This window comes from Labeo rohita, chromosome 11, assembly GCF_022985175.1.
Source record: "Labeo rohita strain BAU-BD-2019 chromosome 11, IGBB_LRoh.1.0, whole genome shotgun sequence".
NCBI lineage: Eukaryota > Metazoa > Chordata > Actinopteri > Cypriniformes > Cyprinidae > Labeo > Labeo rohita.
Genome location: NC_066879.1, coordinates 15,737,543 through 15,754,352, shown reverse-complemented (window position 1 = coordinate 15,754,352; position 16,810 = coordinate 15,737,543). Strand labels below are relative to the sequence as shown.

The following is a 16,810-nucleotide window of genomic DNA, read 5'->3' as shown; positions in this document are numbered from 1 at the left end:
AGTTCAAAAGATCAGGGATATTCCTTTCTCTGCCTTTAGTAGTTAAATAATGTCTTAATTTTATTTTTTTTTAAAAGGGGAACCACAACCACCGTGCATTCTATGCCATTTAAATATATTTTATGTCAGGGTAAATAAGATCACACAGTTACCATTTCAATCCACTGTATTTTTCAATATTTAAATAACATTTTCTATTGTCACATAACAATCTTAGCAGCCCATCCAGACAGGTCTAATGAGTTAAAGTCAACATGAAATTAAAATTGACTCTATACTATTTAAAAAAAAAACAAACTGCTAGTTGAAACATGAAGTAAAACACTGAATTACAGTAAACATAACATGATGAAGTAGAAAGACTTACTCCAGATATTTTTATTTTATTTACAATATGGAATTTTTTTTTTATTATTATTCCTAATCTTATTTTAAATGATTCATCAGTGCATATTATTCCTAAAATAATCAGCAAAATGAATAACCTCTAAAACAACTTTCCATTTCAACCAATGGATGTACAAAAGTAAAATGACCTGCAATTTCATGTTGACTTATTTGAATAGAAAGAGCCAGCTTCTAAAAATGGTATTCGAGTTTATAAATCTAGTTCAAATGAAGGTACACTACCAGTCAAATGTTGAACAAATGTTTTTTAAAAATGTATCTTCTGCTCACCAAGCCTGCATTTATTTGATCCAAAGTACAGCAAAAACAGTGGAAATATGTGAAATATTTTTACAATTTAAAATAACTGTTCTCTATTTGAATATTTTTTTCGAATGTAATTTATTTCTGTGATTTCCAAGGTGAATTTTTAGCACCATTACTCCAGTCACATGAATTTTTGAAAGTTCAGAAGAAAAACAGCATTTATCTGAAATGGAAATCTTTTGTAACATTATAAACATATTTATCATCACTTTAGAATGATTTCTGAAGGATCATGTGACACTTAAGTAATGGACTAATGATGCTGAAAATTCAGCTTTGATCACAGGAATAAATTTCATTTTAAAATATATTTATTTAGAAAGCAGTTATTTTAAATAGTAAAAATATTTCACAATATTACTGTTTTTGCTGTATTTTGGACCAAATAAATGCAAGCTTGGTGAGCAGAAGAGAATTCTTTAAAAAATCTTACTGTTCAAAAACTTTTGACTGGTAGTGTATAGGCAGTATAAACACAACTGGCTTTTAAATTCAATGACAGCTGGTCACATCTTTCAACAACACATATATTAATATGTTAATAGTCTTATTTTTCAAGTGTAACTTCATTGCTGATGAATATTTATTTTCTGTAAGCAGGAAAACCCCTTGTTACCTGCAGCCCTGTTTATTACAGTAACATTTACATATTTAAATACGTGGGAATTATTGTAACACTGGTGATGTCATTGTCTGGGGTTTCCTGCATAACATCAGTGCTCCTCCTCAGTTCTATGGCTTCTGAATGGAGCCCTCCATGTCTCCCTCTGCAGGCCGAAGTTGGGAGCTCTGAAACCAGGCGTAAACACACTCGGCATGCTCCTCAACAGTCCCGATTTAATCTCATCGTTTCGCTTTTTCATAAGTGCAAGAGCTGGAGTCAGGGGCAGATTATCAGCGTTCTGAAAGACAATAGAATAGAATCATTTCTAGTTCTAAATGCATATCTAGCCATTTGATCACTTTGACTGCACCAGCCTAAAATAAACTAAAACCATGTTAAATTACATTTAAATGATATTAATTTAAATTCTAGGAGGATGGATTTCTAATTATCCATTAACAACGTAATTAATGTTAATGCTTTAAAAATTTACATGACCAATCCTACAATAGTAAGAGTTTTTAAGAAACAATCACAGTAATGTAATGTTTCATGTAATATTTATGAGTTACACACTACCAATCAAATATTTGGGGTTGGTAAGATTTTTTAAATCTTTTTAAAAGAAGTCAACATTTATTCTTGCATTAATAAAAAAATACAGCAAAAAGATTAATATTGTCAAATATTATTACAATTTCAACAACCTGCTTACTAACTAAATAAGTTAAAATATTATTTATTTCTGTGATGCAATGCTGAATTTTCAGCATCATTTCTCCAGTCTTCAGTGTCACATGATCCTTCAGAAATCATTTCAATATGCCAATTTGCTCCTCAAGAAATAATATTTCTTATTATTAGTGTTGCTTATTTTATTTATTGGTTTGTTATTTATTGGTATGTTATTTATTTCTTTTTAGAACTGACCCTAAACTTTAGTGTGTACTTTTGAAACAGCGAATCTTGTATATTTTAAATCTAGAATACATCTCTTTTATGATTCTGTTGTACAAGTATTTACTGTAAACATGTTTACTGTTTACTGAGGAATTAGTTAGTTATAACTCACAACATGCCACAGATGTTCCATTAATAACGACCTGATATGTGCCTAAAATATCAGTAGTAACACGACAGCTTTTGTGTTTATCTTTTTTTATCCCAAAAGCTGGCACAGAAAGTCCATTTAAATGAGAAATCTCAATCTCTCTTACGGTGGTTCGAGCATTTGATTGTGCGTCTGAACGTTGTAAATTGAGGTCCAGTGTGGATTTGCTGACGGCCGCCTGGTTGTCTGCCCTCTTCTGTCCTGAAGGATTCGCACGTGCATTGACCCGTTTAAGAATGTCGCTCAAAGTGCTGAAAGTCTTGCTTCGTGACAGTTCAGGCGGCTTCTGTGAGAGAAAGCAGAAATGAGAACAGGAACAAGGAAATCAGGTCTAAATATACCTTATATATACCTGCAGCATATACCTTAAAATTAGTTTTTGTGGTTCCTTCAGGGTTCATCGTATCTCCTAAAACTCTGTCCCTCCTCATGAAAGGCTCTCGTCTGGCAGGGGGTCTGAGATCGTCCTCTGGCGTCATGTCCATTCGGTGGGTGCGAGATTTGTACACAGGAAACCTCTCCTCGTTTTCAGCGTTCAGTAGAGGATACGTGATTCTGTCGGGAATCTGTAGAGGCCTTTGGATGAAAGAGATTAGCACATCTTTTGTTAACATCTATCCAAATATTTGCCTACCTATTTGTCTTTCACTCTACTGGTCCTTCTGAATGTCTTTTTGGACCGGTTTTAATATTTACCTGTTCACCACCTCATTGCAATGCATCTCTCCTGGAGAGTAATGTCGCCTACAACAGAAAAAGACAGTGTATGTTAAGCGCAAACACACCTAACAATACGTCCATACGTAGGAGATTACATAAAAAGCTTTTTGAGAAATACTGACCTCGGTCTTTGATATTCGGGATGCCTTAGATCTGACAGAAACATTGAATTAAACCTAAAACGTAAAGAGATAAGACAGAGTAAACAAGACTGTAGAGAAAATGCCTTTTACAGTGATTGTTTTACAAATTCTGATTTTCTTCACACACATAAGCCTAAGTTTACACATCTAAAATTTTTGTTTCACAAAGCTAACATACAGTTTTAGACAATGACGTATGTATTGCACAATGACGTATGTATTGCATTGTCTTTTTTGTGGCAAAATGATATCAAAAATATAACATTTAGTTAAATTCTCAGTTCATTCTCAGAGGTCAGTTAACGTACATAAATTATGACTCACTCTCATGTCTTTCCAAACCTGTAAGATTTTTGTTCATCTTCGCAACACAAATAAAGATATTTTTAATAATTTCTGAGAGATTTATGTCCATCTATAGATAAGTGTTTTCACGACACGTCACCAACCGGCCATATTGGCGGCACTAAACACAAACAATGCCACTGAACCGAACAAAACTTGCAGATTTTGCTGATTATTGCTGTTGAAAGTGATCAATTATGTCATGTCTTGGGATGTACTAATCTGTCAAACCAGGAAAAACATTTTGCATATTATAGACTGTCAAGAAGAGTGCAAAAAAAACTAGGAACTAAAGGCGTTTGTGGTCAAATTAAACCAGGATTTCCAGTGCTTGTTCTTCATTTCCGGTCAGGTAGGTTAAATATTCAGCTAATATCTTAAATAATACTGCTCGTTCATAACTGATCTGTTAACATTAGTTAGCATCAAAATATTGCACCCATTACTAGTCTTTCTCTATATGATTTAGCAGCTTCCACACAGATTTCCAAGGTTTAGACAGCATAAATTAGCAGAATAACCTAATTAGTAGTACATTAACTGTGGAATTCATGCTGTTGTTTACATCCGAGTATCGCCAATATGGCCGCGCATCCGGGTAACTGGCCAAATCGTAAGTGCGAACCCTCTATTGACACTGCTTTGGCACTTTAAAAAGTTCATATAGAGATACTAAAACTACTGAGAATTTTAGCTAAACAATTTTAAAGAGACTCGATCGCTTTATACAATGAAAGATTTGGTTTAGCCTTTTATTCACCTATAAAACATTAATCAATCAACGAACACATCAATTATGGCGAAAGGAAGCTCAAGCATGCTTGCTTGAAGTGTGAGAACCAATGAGGGTCATTCTCGTCTGTTACGCAGCGTGTTTAAACTTCGGCAAGAACCGATGAGATTTGTCCTCGCACCTCAAACACGTATGGTTGAGCTTCTGTTAACGTTCGCTGATCAATGTAAATGTGTGAGTAAACCGAAAGTTTCTTAAGACAGACATCTTTAAGATTTCATTAAAAATACCTTAATTTGTGTTCTGAAGATAAACGAAAGTCGTTTGGAATTTTTGGAATCGTTTTGGAGAGTGAGTAAGTGATCTAACGTTATCCGTTTAATGCAAATTGATCGGTTCGAATGCTATGTGTTATATAAACCTTAAGTAATCCTTAATTGTGAGACTGTCACATATAAAGTTTGAGGTCAAAAAACTGTATGATTTACTTACTTGGTGTCCTCTTGATGCCCAGGCAGAAGTCTGCTGTTAAAGTCGTAGGGAGGGTCCCATCTTCCTGGAATTCTCTCCAAGAAGGGTCGATGTTGAAACGGTAGCCCAGCGGCATCAGGTGGAGTAAAAGGACTATCCGGGAATCTCTGGATGACCCCCATCTCTTCCCAGTCCAGGAAGTTATCAGTAGGTGGAGGTGGAGGATTGGAGACGAACTCAGCGAGTTCAACTTTGTTGCAGTTCATTTTTAAGGGCGGTAGTTTTTTATACTCTTTGGGCTCGGAAGCTGGTATTCCAGCTTCCCACGTGTCCGGGATTGGGAGCGAGGCAGCGTAGAGGATCCGAAACTCCCGATCGAAAGATTCAACAACCCGGCCACTCAAAACGGTGACAAGCTGACGATGAAGGTGAGCATCGGTCCAGCTAAGACTGACCAAGACAAAGAAAACAAATCAAGAGATTAGAAAGGATTTAGAACATGTACAACTCCCAAAAAGGACAAAGTAGCAAAATAATAGCCTAAAAAAACTCTGTATATGACTCGTGCATAAAGCCAATCTCTTTCCACATATTTTAAACATTAGCCTACGTTTCATAATGCACATGTGTCTTGTAACAGACAATGCTTTGAATCCAATATCTTTGTCTCAAAAAAAGAAAGAACAGAGATATGCACTATTTTTATGATATTTTTTTGTTATACTACTATGTTCTTTTGGTGCTTGACAGTGTGAATCCACTGTTTCTGTGTGAAATCATGGATTTGAAACAACATGATGGAAAGTAAGTGATTTTAGGTGAACAAGTCACTATTTATGCTACCATTCAGTCAGATAAAAAAAGAAAAACTTTTATTCAGAAAGGATGCATTAAATCAATTTATTATGATATTACATAATATTTTCATTTCAAATGCTGTTCTTTTGAACTTTCGATTTATCAAAGCATCCTGAAAAAAAGCATTTTTTTGAGCAGCAAATAAACATATTAGAATGATTTCTGAAGGATCACGTGACAGTGAAGATGAGTAATAATGCTGAAAATTCAGCTTTGCATCACAGGAATAAATTATATTTTAAGATATATTCAAATAAAAACCATTAAATTAAATTTGCCAATATATCTCGTAATATTACCACTTTTATTGCGGTTTTTAAAAAGTTAACCTTGGTGAGAGACTTTTTTCAAAAAAAAAAATAAAAAAAATACTAGTATACCTCAACAACTGTGAAAGACACAAACGAATTGTTCCCACAAACTGTTCATTTCTCTAATTGTCTGTGTAATGTAGGGGTGGTGTGGCTTATAGTCTTTAAAGGTATGAGCTGGCAACCCAAAAGTTGGTTCAGATCCCAGAAGGTTCCCACCCTTGTTCCCTTGAGCAAGTCTTTAACTGCAGCTAATGCATTTCTTGGCTTACTTATGAGCTCTTTTATGAAACCGTCCTTTACCTGTAGCTTCCAAACATCACCTTCTCCAGATCCACCAACACAAAGTTGTCCTTCAGTTCTCCGACCACCATCTTGGTGTCACGCGTGAGATACGTTTTACCTCCAAGAACGCGCACCTTGATATTCTGGAATATGTGGAAGAGATTCACATGACGTACATGGCAAAATTGAATGTTTCAGAATCTTTTCTCTTCAGTGCATACCTCAACTGACTGATCGGTTGATTTCCAATGAATTCAAAACTTTAGCATTTTCAGCTTTTAAATGAAAGGTCAGTTCCTGTTAAGTTTCAGAGATGTGTGATTTAAACTATAGACATTCCACAACCACGCACCAATCGTTTGCACGGATGAATGTGGATGAACCTGTTCATGACTGCTTTCTGAGTTCTTCTCATTCATACTTACAGACACAGAAAGAGGAATACACGCTGTGATGAAGAGCAATATTTGCTAACAGATGCAGAGTTATCCACTAAGGTGTGTCTGAGTCTTTTGTTTAGAGGAACAACCTAAAGTTCAGTCTGTTAAGGTGTGCATGGAGGTTTTGTGGTTTAAAGGTTGCACAACTAGCTTAAAATATTAGCGTGAAAACCAGGACAAAATCATGGAGGACACTGAGTCATTAATCACTGTACTGCATCTTATTGGCGTACTTTTATAGTTTTTATCAATATATGAAGAGCTCATTTGCAAAAACGGATAACTCTGTTTTTAACAATTTTCAAAAATCATGTTTTTTTCATTGTGCATTCCAATTAATCTTAATCAAACTGCAATTAGGTTATTTTGATTAACCAAAAAAAAAAAAAAAAACAGCTAGCTAACACAATAAAACAATATAAAACATAATAAAAAAAACATGATTTTTTGGAAAAACTGAGTGAAAAAATGTTCTTTTAAGAACTGAAAAGTTCTTTTGGGAACCTAAAATGTTTTTTCAGTGGCATCATTGTAAAAAGCTTTATTTTTAAGACTCTTGGCAATTAGCTAAAATAAGATAAGTTTTATTTTTTAAATTTAAATATAGATATAGTATTGGTTTATTATATCCACTCACTGGATGTTGAAGCCGGTGCACAAAGCAGTTCTTTTCCATGGATCTTTCATTGAGGATGATGTATACTGGAACACCCCGTGATGCAGCATTTTGGAGGTCACTAATCACGGCGTTGTCCGACAATTTATCTGTTACGATGGCAATCAGCTGTCCAACACAAATGCAAAAAACTATGCTTACAAGAAATGTTCTAACAGACCTCCTGCAGATTAATCTTCATATGAAACATTCAAAGATACCGTACTTAGAGTATGTAAATAGTTTCCTTTTTGCTTTCAACCAACTGCACTGTAAAAAATCTGTTTAATGTATGGTTTCAAAAAGAAAAAGGAAAAAATAGCAGCTGTGGTTACCAGAAAATTACTGTAAAAATACAGTAGCATTTTTTTTTTACTTAGGTTTTACAGTTTGAACTTAAATTGACAGTAAAAAATAAATAAATAAATAAATAAGTATATTCATTAACTAATAAAATGTTAATATACCAACCTACTAAAATACTAAAATCTGTTTTTATAATATACTGACAACCACCATCAAAACACTGCATGATGAAACAAAGTTTATTATATATATATATATATGTGTGTGTGTGTGTGTGTGTGTGTGTGTGTGTGTGTATACACACTATAGATTATATAGACCAAATATAAAACACACTGGTAACACACGACACTAAAATAAAGCAATAATCCTTCAATTAAAAACATAATTTCAAAATATACCATACCAAAAAAAAAAAAAAAATAAAATAAATTGGGAAGTGTTACACAGGGAATTCTGGGAATGTCATTATTTTATTTTTTCTTTGTCAGTTATGTAATAAATTGTTCTGTTTCACTTCCAAAAATAAAATGTACCAATAGATTTAGTACAGTTTTTCACCAAGGGAACTTAACACTAGCCAATTAACAGTTAATTTACTGTAACATTTTTACATTATTTTACCATTAAAATTATAATTACTTACAGTGTGAAGGCCTGTCCACACCAAGAATGATAACCTTAAAGATAACTGTGATGATAACTATATGAGTTTCTATAGTTTGAATGACTTGAATGTTTTTAAGGTTCATCAGCTGAAGAAAAAAATGTTTTGAAAATGATTCCATTGATATCATTTCTCAGTGCTGCTGTCATCATAGTTGTGGTTTGAACTGTGTTATTTTTATTATGTAGAGCAGCTTTTTTTTTTTATTGTTGTCGTTATAGTTATCATCCTTTGTTTTAGCTTCAAGAATGTGGTCTTACCTTAGTGGCTCCTTGTAGGAGTCTCCTGAGGACTTCCCGTATAGATGGTGCATGCTCTGCAGGAGGGTTGGTGTAGATGTCAATCTGTCCCATGTCCATCCAGATGGTCCTTTCCGGCCATCCCAATTCCAAGCATGGTGCTGGAATGTCAGACTCTGTGGGAAAATAATGTCCAGAGAAGTCCTCCCCATCAGAACCGACCTCCACCTCGCCATTTCCATCCTCCACAGCCGCATCGCTTTGATGATAGTCCTTAGTCCATTTGGCGATCTGGTTCACCTCACCGGGGGACAGGAAAGATTTGATTTGTTCATGGTGGAGTTTGGTGTAGAACGCCTCACTACCGGAGCTCACCAGGCTTTCCACACAATAACGCTCCTCCTCGCAGTGCAGGAAGTTTGGACTAGACTCTGTCAACGAAGTGAAGATGATGTTCTCATTGAGGCTTTGCTCTTGAGAGTCCGACATGATTGGAGATGGAGATATCCTTCTTCTACAAGGAAAATGACTGTGGAAAATTACATGTTGATACAAAAACAATAACTGGCATCTGCTCTAAGTTACTTGGAGGAGGAGGTTGGTGAATTATTCAAATAGTTGAGGTTCTTCTTCATGTGTTGAAGATATTTAACCCTTTTTAAGCAGCAGGAGTCAACAGAAAAGCAGGATACTTCATGGTGGAATCACTGTTGTAGTCCCTCGAAGATTTGGAGGATGTCCTGGAATACAGACTTGAGGGAAAACAACAACATCGTTAGAATTTGCCCTGGTGAACACCCTCGTGAAAAGAAAAGAAAAGAGCCAGGCCTAGTTGTACGGAATGTGTACTTGTAGTGTACTTCAAATGTCAACTGTACTTGCAGGTAATATGTGACTCTGGACCACAAAACCAGTTCAGTATTTTGAAATTGAGATTTATACTACATCTTTCCATTGATATATGGTTTGTTAGGATAGGACAATATTTGGCCAAGATACAAAATCTGGAATCTGAGGGTGCAAAAAAATCTAAATACTGAGAAAATCGCCTTTAAAGTTGTCCAAATGAAGTTCTTAGCAATGCATATTACTAATGAGAAATGAAGTTTTGATATATTTATGATAGTAAATTTACAAAATATCTTTATCCAACATTATCTTAATATCCTAATGATTTTTGGCATAAAAGAAAGTTTGATCATTTTGACTAATACAATGTATTTTTGGCTATTGCTACAGTTATACCCGTGCTACTTAAGACTGGTTTTGTGGTCAAGGGTCACATTTAATATCACTGAAATAAAAGGCCATTTAAGCTTTCAGAGAGTTTAAAAATATATGATTTAAAATATCAGAAAGTTTTACTTTAAAGTACATTTCAAATCATTCTTTTAATAATCTTGTCGTGCTCTAAAGAAGTACACTTACTTTGAAGTGATGACTAACATACTAAATAAAGCACATGGAAAGTTCAAATGCTTACTGAACATGACAAACAAGTTTTAATAGAAGTTATATTTAAGTATATTTCAGTTTACCATGAATCAAAAGACAACACAAGTAATCGTGACATTATATATAAAGATGTGTCCAAAAGCACTGTAAAGTTGATCCAACTGCATTTAATATACATTTAAACTATTATACGTTTTCATTTAATTGCAGATAACATGCAATTAAGTTGACAAGAACATTACGTTCAGTATATTCTTTAAAAGTAATAAGTATTCTTTTTTTTTAAAAAAGAATACTAAAGTATACTTTTTCCACATAGGCCATTATGAAATTAAATGACATGTATACTCTAGTTCACTTTGTCAGTACTATCGGCAGTACGCTTTAACCATATTTCAAAAGATGACAGAAGTAATCCTGCATTTTTAATATAAAAATGCAGTCTAAAGTGGGTCAGAAGCACTCTAAAGTTCAGCCAATTGGATTTAATATAAATTTAAACTATTATACTTTTTTTTAAAATTGCATATAACATGCATGAACGTGTCTGAGACTCTCGGTTCGCACTTAAGAAGTGCTTTTTTTAAAAGTATGCTGTGTACTTCCTTTTGCATTTTGATGCTAAAATCTATTTTTGTTTATCTTTGTTAAAAGACACTTCAGAAGAACTAAAAGTTCTAAAAGATTTAGACTTACCCGTCGGTGCCCGTCCGTCTCACACACCCTCAGTCCATTGAGTCTTTCCGTCAAGTTCTGACATATCGCTGCAATCTCCTCCCATTCTAAATGACCTCTCTCTATCTGGTGTTAAATTACTCCCTGTCGCCAACCAATGTGAGCAACAACTCATCACTGCGATCTGCCCATTTTTAATTTTCGCCCAAATCCGCTTCTTGAGTCAGCATATCATCAGCAAACCATCCCGAAAACATGTTTAGCCGTCCCTCAGCCTTCGTCCTCTCGCATTGCAAGGCCGATATTAGATTTCTCTCCTTATTGTGTCTTTAGTAAACACATCTGTGTCGCCGGCCTCGCTGTCGTGACTGGTTCTACCAGCCGAGCAGGTCGTCTTCGGGAAGCAGAGATTGAGACCTTCCTTCCCTCCCAGCTAGAAGGGGGCGAGGCTGGAACTCAACACCTGCCTAGTGGTCTCTTTTCACGTCATATACCTTGGACGTGAGATTGCAGTAAACTAGGTTCTTGGACACGTGCAGAGAAGCTACATGTGCGTAGGAGTGTTTTAATCCGCTGAAGAAAGTATGCTGTGCTCACCTTTGCTCACCTTTGGGCCTTGCATGAACAAGCACCTGAAATTCCGTGCAACTCATTAATGCTCACATTCCTCTTTAATCACCTTGTCTATCTGTGAGTGTCACGCCGATGTTTATTTGGTTCTTACACAGAATTAACATTGCTTTTCAAAGCAGAGTTTGTGTGTTACGATGGGATGTTGTCATGTTAAGTCAAGCAAACACAATGATACAGATTTATTTGAGTAGTTTGAATCCAATATTTAAGTATTTAAATTCAGATTGTTACTAACAACTCTTTTCACTGATTCAATCTCATTACTATGTAAACCACTTAAAGAACACCGTGACTCACTCGATACCAAACAAGCTCCTGGTGGACACTTGTTGATCCTACTTGAACTGCAGCATTTTTTTTTTTAGTTGCGCTAAAATGTTTATTAGAAGACTTTACGCTTACCTAAAACATATGACGGTTGTGATTTTTAAAAAAAATCTTTTATTAGAGTTTGCATACATGAAAACACATAATAATACAAAGACACAATGTGCACTTATTCATTATTGGAGTTTAAGGTTTCCAGTTTTGGGAATTCCAACAAATTGATCTGAAAGAAACTATGCTGTGTGTTTCACACTCCAGTTTTCTTAAAACATGGTTTAAAGGAATAGTTCATCCAAAAATGAAAATTAGCTTAAAAGTATTTTTCTCATCAGATTTGGAGAAATGTACATAACATTACATCATTCGCTCACCAATGGATCCTGTGCAGTGAATGGGTGCTGTCAAAATGAGAGTCCAAACGGCAGATAAAAACATTACAGTAATTCACAAATAATCCCCACCACTCCAGTCCATCTTTAACATCTTGTGAAGTGAAAAGTTGCATGTTTGCAATAAACAAATGCAAATTTTAGGTTTTAAATTGTCGCATCTGAACAAAATATCAGTCCATAATCCATAATAACACTTCTTCCAGGGGAAAAGTCCATCTCCTGTTGTCCCCTTACATCAAAATCCAATCACATATTTGTTTCAAACTTTTTTTTTTTTAAATTGTAAAATGTGCTTAATCTCTGCGTAGATCAATTTTTCACTAAAGAAAGCAATATTATGGATAGAGGACTCAGCACAGCTTTTCGTTTTGTGGTTCGCTTGTAGAGTATCGTGATGTTTTTATCAGCTGTTTGGACTCTCATTCTGACGGCACCCATTCACTGCAAAGATGAGCAAGTGATATAATGCTAAATTTCTCGAAAACTGTTCTGATGAAGAAAACTCTTAACGTTTTGGATGTCCTGAGGGTGAGTAAACTTCCAGCTTTTTTTTGCATTAAAATCCCATTTGATTAACAGCATCAAACTTAAAGCAGCAGTTTCCCAACTATGGGAAAATACAGCAAGTTTTGTTGCAACTCAGCAAAAGCAGCAAAGAGGGTGTTGGAAGTTTGGTCCTAAAAACTGACACAATGACAATAAATAACAATAAGCCATATCATAAACTTGACTTACCTAAAAACAGCCATTAGCATATATAATCAAATAGCAAACTAAACTACTGAAGCAAGTGTGGTGTTAAGCAAAAACAATCAGGCCCGTTTGCGCAGATGCACATAAAGTGCTCCACTAATGAGTAAAAGAGGCACACACACCCAGGCCAAAATGTAACAGTAGCCGAAATGACCCTTTTCCAGTACATGAGCATCTTCAAGAATCTCCCTCCTTTGAAAGGTGTAGATAAGAACAGCGGCAAACGCTGCTAAACCTGTGTAAATGGGGTGGAATTAAAAAGTGACCACAAGGGGGCAGCACATATGGTACTGTATAGGGACTTTGTATACCAACCTCCCTATCAAATAAATACAAAATATACCTGCAAATAGTTGACACAGGCCAGTGAAGTAGAAAAGCCCTCCTTTAGACATGGTGAAGAGCTGTCCGAGGAACACCATGAAGGAGATGGAAGAGAGCACCACGGACAAAATCATAAGGGCCTGGACTGAATGCAGCCATTCTGAGAGAAAATCACACACAGATACAAACAGTTTGAATAGTTTAATAACACCACTGTGCATCATATTGGCTGAAAGAACTCTAGTACTTTTTTATACTAATTTTGGATGCTGATTTAGAAAAAATAGTGCCTGTGTTGCTCAAGCACATCAAATGTTTTTTACAAAATATGATGCATTTCATAGCATTTCTGCTTTTACGACCCAAAAATTGGCATAGGGACACAATTTCTGTCTTTATCTGAGTCAACTATTTGTTCAATTCTATGCAGGTTTTCACTTGCATGAATGATTCTGAATCATTTCCACTTGTTTGCAGATTGCAAGTGAAATGATACATTTTGAATACTTATTTTGGTCATTAAAACTTTTGACATTTGACTGCTTTTGTTAATCTGATTAGTGCATTAAAGATGATACATATAAATAATTTGAAAAATCCCTAATCGGTATTTTTTCCACTCAGCATCATCAAATCATTTTAGGCCTTTGTGCAAATCATAACATTTTTGTGCAGACTGTTCTCCTGGACTTCCGATAATTAAATCCAGTGATTCTAATAATCCATTTATATTGATTGTTAGATTATAACACGTGCTACCAACCGCTCTCGTTGGCAGATGCACATAACCAAGATTCTGTGGCGTTTTCATAGGTGCACTTATACCAGAGATCTCTGTTCTCTATGTCTGCCCAAGACCACCAGGACTAGAAAAAGAGAATAACAATAAGAATAAGAAACTGTAAGAACATCAATAAAACAATAATAATGCAGCTTAGAAACAAAGGATGTAATGAACTAAAGATGCTTTTTAAAAAGGTTTCTGCTTTACCTAATATATGCATTAAAAATATTTAGTAAAAGACTTACAATTCTGAACATATTTTGATAGACAAACATGCATGACCTTTGAACTCTATGAGATTTTTAGAGATTTTTCTTAGAGATTTTTCTTTATTGCAAATGCTATTACAGCAGTGATGTTTGTGCAAATGAATTACAACCAGGGTTGCCAGGTTTTCACAACAAAACCCGCCCAACTGCTACTTAAAACCAACACAAATTGTGTTTCGAGAGGGGTTCCCTATTAAAAATACACATTTTTGTGTCGGGGTTCTTCTGGTAAATTCACATTTCAGTGTCTAAATATGATGTTACTGAGGTTGCTTCAACCCGCGGACATCAAAAACGATCCGTGGCAACAGTGTAAAAGTAGCCCGATTCCACAGGAAAACTGCTGACTTGGCAACACTGATGATGACTAACCTTCTCCATGGTGGCGATGAAAAGCATGGCCAGGGTGACCAAATGCAGGACGGTCACGAACATCAACAGGAAAGCCATTTTGGTGGATTCTGCAGGCAGAAGAAAAGGTTCTCGATGAGAAATTTAATCTTACAAAGAAAAACTGAGGAATCACTTGGGATTTAATCAGTGTGTCTGAGAAGCCTCTGATGGGGCCGACTTTAAGGAGCACTGTGTAAACAGCAGTAGTTTGTATCTGATCTCCAGATTTGAATGAAGCTAAACAAACAGAATGAAAGGTCTCCTGTTTCTATCTGATGTCAGTATGCATCCCATTCATACAGTTTAAACGTTTTTAAGAAGTCTGACCAAGTCTGCATTTGTTTGATCAAAAAATACAGTAAAAACAGTAAATGTATTACAATTTCAAATAAATGTTTTCTATGTGAATATATTTTAAAAATGCAATTTGTTCCTGTGATCAAAACTGAATTTTCAGCATCATTACTTCAGTCTTCAGTGTCACATGATCCTTCAGAAATCACTGTTTAAATAAACTTCCATAATCTTGAAATAAAATCTCACTGAATCCAAACTTTTAAATAGTATAGAGGGTTTCCAAAAAAAAAACGTTTACTTCATCAAAAATGATGTCATTTGCTGCCCAACATCTTTTCCAGGGAAAAATGTCGGACTTATGTGTGAACTTCGATTCAAGCGCTGCAATAATACTTCACTGGCATCATACCTATAAATGTGTTTTCACCTCACCGCTAGACCATTTTCCATCATCACGTTTCCAAGACGCAAAACATGGCTATACCACAAACCCTCCATGACTTTTCCGTCCACAAGGTGAACGGAGAGTTCTAGTTGAGATAAACAAAACGTCCATTCATAAATAAGGACTGTGTGACGGATCTGGATATAGGGACGGAAGATTGAGAATGACACAAGCAGGTCCCGAGATTCCACACCCTCTCTGTCACGACAGCGCAGTGAAAATAACTCACGATGCATGCGTGGATCTCTTTCCAAACCAGACCAAGAGGCCTTTTGTGGTGGCTGTAAGATTACGTATTTAGTCAACATTGCCCAACTCTGGTTTTCATTAAATCTATTCCCTCCTCTCAATGTTTACATGCAGGAGCTGCTCGTTACACGTTCCTGGCACACATTCGGACAGTTATTTCTGTTTAGTTGCTCTGTGTGCCATTTAAGACTTTAGTAAGATGCAGTGTAAACACATGAACTGTATGATCTTACAGCAATGTCTCAGTCTATTCTGCTGTCCTGCCTATCACATGAAATCAATTAAGAAATTTTGGATGGATTTGTGCGAAGGATTACATAATGTTCTAGTCTGTTTGGTTGCATTTTATTTCTGCTTTTATCTAAGGATTGTACTTATGTACAAAAAACAAACATGGATATCTCAGAGAACATAATTAGTTTAACTTTTAATAATAATAATGAAAGGTTCTTCAGTGGTTCTTAGGTTCAGCGCTTTTTGCATAGGGTTCTTTTAAAATTTTTAGGTTCTGAAGATGAGCATGTTGTTAGTCTCATGCATTAATAATGTAAAAGTAAAGACCCTCTGGGTTCTTCATGCACTAGTACAGCTTTCTGAAGAACTTTTAGGCATTTTAAAGGTTCTTGCACATTACACGTCTAAACGAAGTTGAAAACAAGAAGTCGAAATGCAGCTTACCTTGTGTATTCGTACCAACAGATCTTCTGAAAACTTTGGTCTGAAGTTCTGTGTTGTTCTCTGTCTTCAGCAGGTCTCCTCCCCTCTCTTCCCCACTTCTCTCCTCCACACACACTCACTCACTCACTCTCTCCAGTCTCCCACGTTTGGGAAAAAACGGTCCAGGAAGGAATGCAGGCTCGGTTAGAGGAGGAGTTTCCTTCACAACTCCAGAAAAACTCTGGGTTAGTTTCTACAAACTAAAAATGGGTTTGTGTCCACCCAAACCCAGAGAGAGTCAGTTACATAATTACACAACAGTCAATGCATTGATGTTCTGATACGGTAGATTCGCCAATAAAAAAACCCTGGTGTATATGTGTGTACAGTGTTGGGAAGGTTATTTTGGAAATGTAATGGGTTGCAGATTACAAGTTACCCTTTTTAAAATGTAATAAGTGGTGTAACTATTTTAATTACCTTATTAAAGTAATGTAACTAATTACATTTGATTACTTTTTTTAATTAAAATTTTGAAATGTTTCTAAACTGTTT

The 16,810-nt window shown here is 35.5% G+C and overlaps 2 protein-coding genes across 2 annotated transcripts; both read right to left on the bottom strand.

Annotated features, from left to right (window-relative positions):
- Nucleotides 1–113: 113 nt before the first annotated feature.
- Nucleotides 114–11,087, bottom strand: fam83e (family with sequence similarity 83 member E). The gene is made up of 10 exons (XM_051122208.1): nt 10,754–11,087; nt 8,624–9,354; nt 7,373–7,519; nt 6,314–6,438; nt 4,863–5,291; nt 3,272–3,325; nt 3,126–3,173; nt 2,795–3,005; nt 2,536–2,715; nt 114–1,616 (listed from the first exon to the last, which is right to left on the bottom strand). Exons 2-10 carry the CDS (start codon nt 9,089–9,091, stop codon nt 1,428–1,430), a joined length of 1,851 nt encoding a protein of 616 aa, XP_050978165.1. The 5' UTR covers nt 9,092–9,354; nt 10,754–11,087; the 3' UTR covers nt 114–1,427.
- A 1,250-nt stretch (nt 11,088–12,337) lies between these two features.
- Nucleotides 12,338–16,444, bottom strand: emp3a (epithelial membrane protein 3a). Its single transcript, XM_051122054.1, has 5 exons — nt 16,277–16,444; nt 14,587–14,675; nt 13,925–14,027; nt 13,181–13,321; nt 12,338–13,072 (listed from the first exon to the last, which is right to left on the bottom strand). Exons 2-5 carry the CDS (start codon nt 14,662–14,664, stop codon nt 12,897–12,899), a joined length of 498 nt encoding a protein of 165 aa, XP_050978011.1. The 5' UTR covers nt 14,665–14,675; nt 16,277–16,444; the 3' UTR covers nt 12,338–12,896.
- Between the last annotated feature and the right edge of the window lie 366 nt (nt 16,445–16,810).

Bases quoted from the DNA above. Each gene is read 5' to 3' on its own strand.
- emp3a (XM_051122054.1), bottom strand. From the start codon at position 14,664: ATGGCTTTCCTGTTGATGTTCGTGACCGTCCTGCATTTGGTCACCCTG. The intron at 13,322-13,924 runs GTTGGTAGCACG...ATTTTCTCTCAG, and splicing joins TGCATCTGCCAACGAGAGCG to AATGGCTGCATTCAGTCCAG. The intron at 13,073-13,180 runs GTATATTTTGTA...CCATTTACACAG, and splicing joins CCTGTGTCAACTATTTGCAG to GTTTAGCAGCGTTTGCCGCT.
- fam83e (XM_051122208.1), bottom strand. From the start codon at position 9,091: ATGTCGGACTCTCAAGAGCAAAGCCTCAATGAGAACATCATCTTCACT. The intron at 3,326-4,862 runs GTAAGTAAATCA...TTTACGTTTTAG, and splicing joins GGGCATCAAGAGGACACCAA to GTTTAATTCAATGTTTCTGT. The intron at 2,716-2,794 runs GTATATGCTGCA...TTTCTCTCACAG, and splicing joins CCACAAAAACTAATTTTAAG to AAGCCGCCTGAACTGTCACG.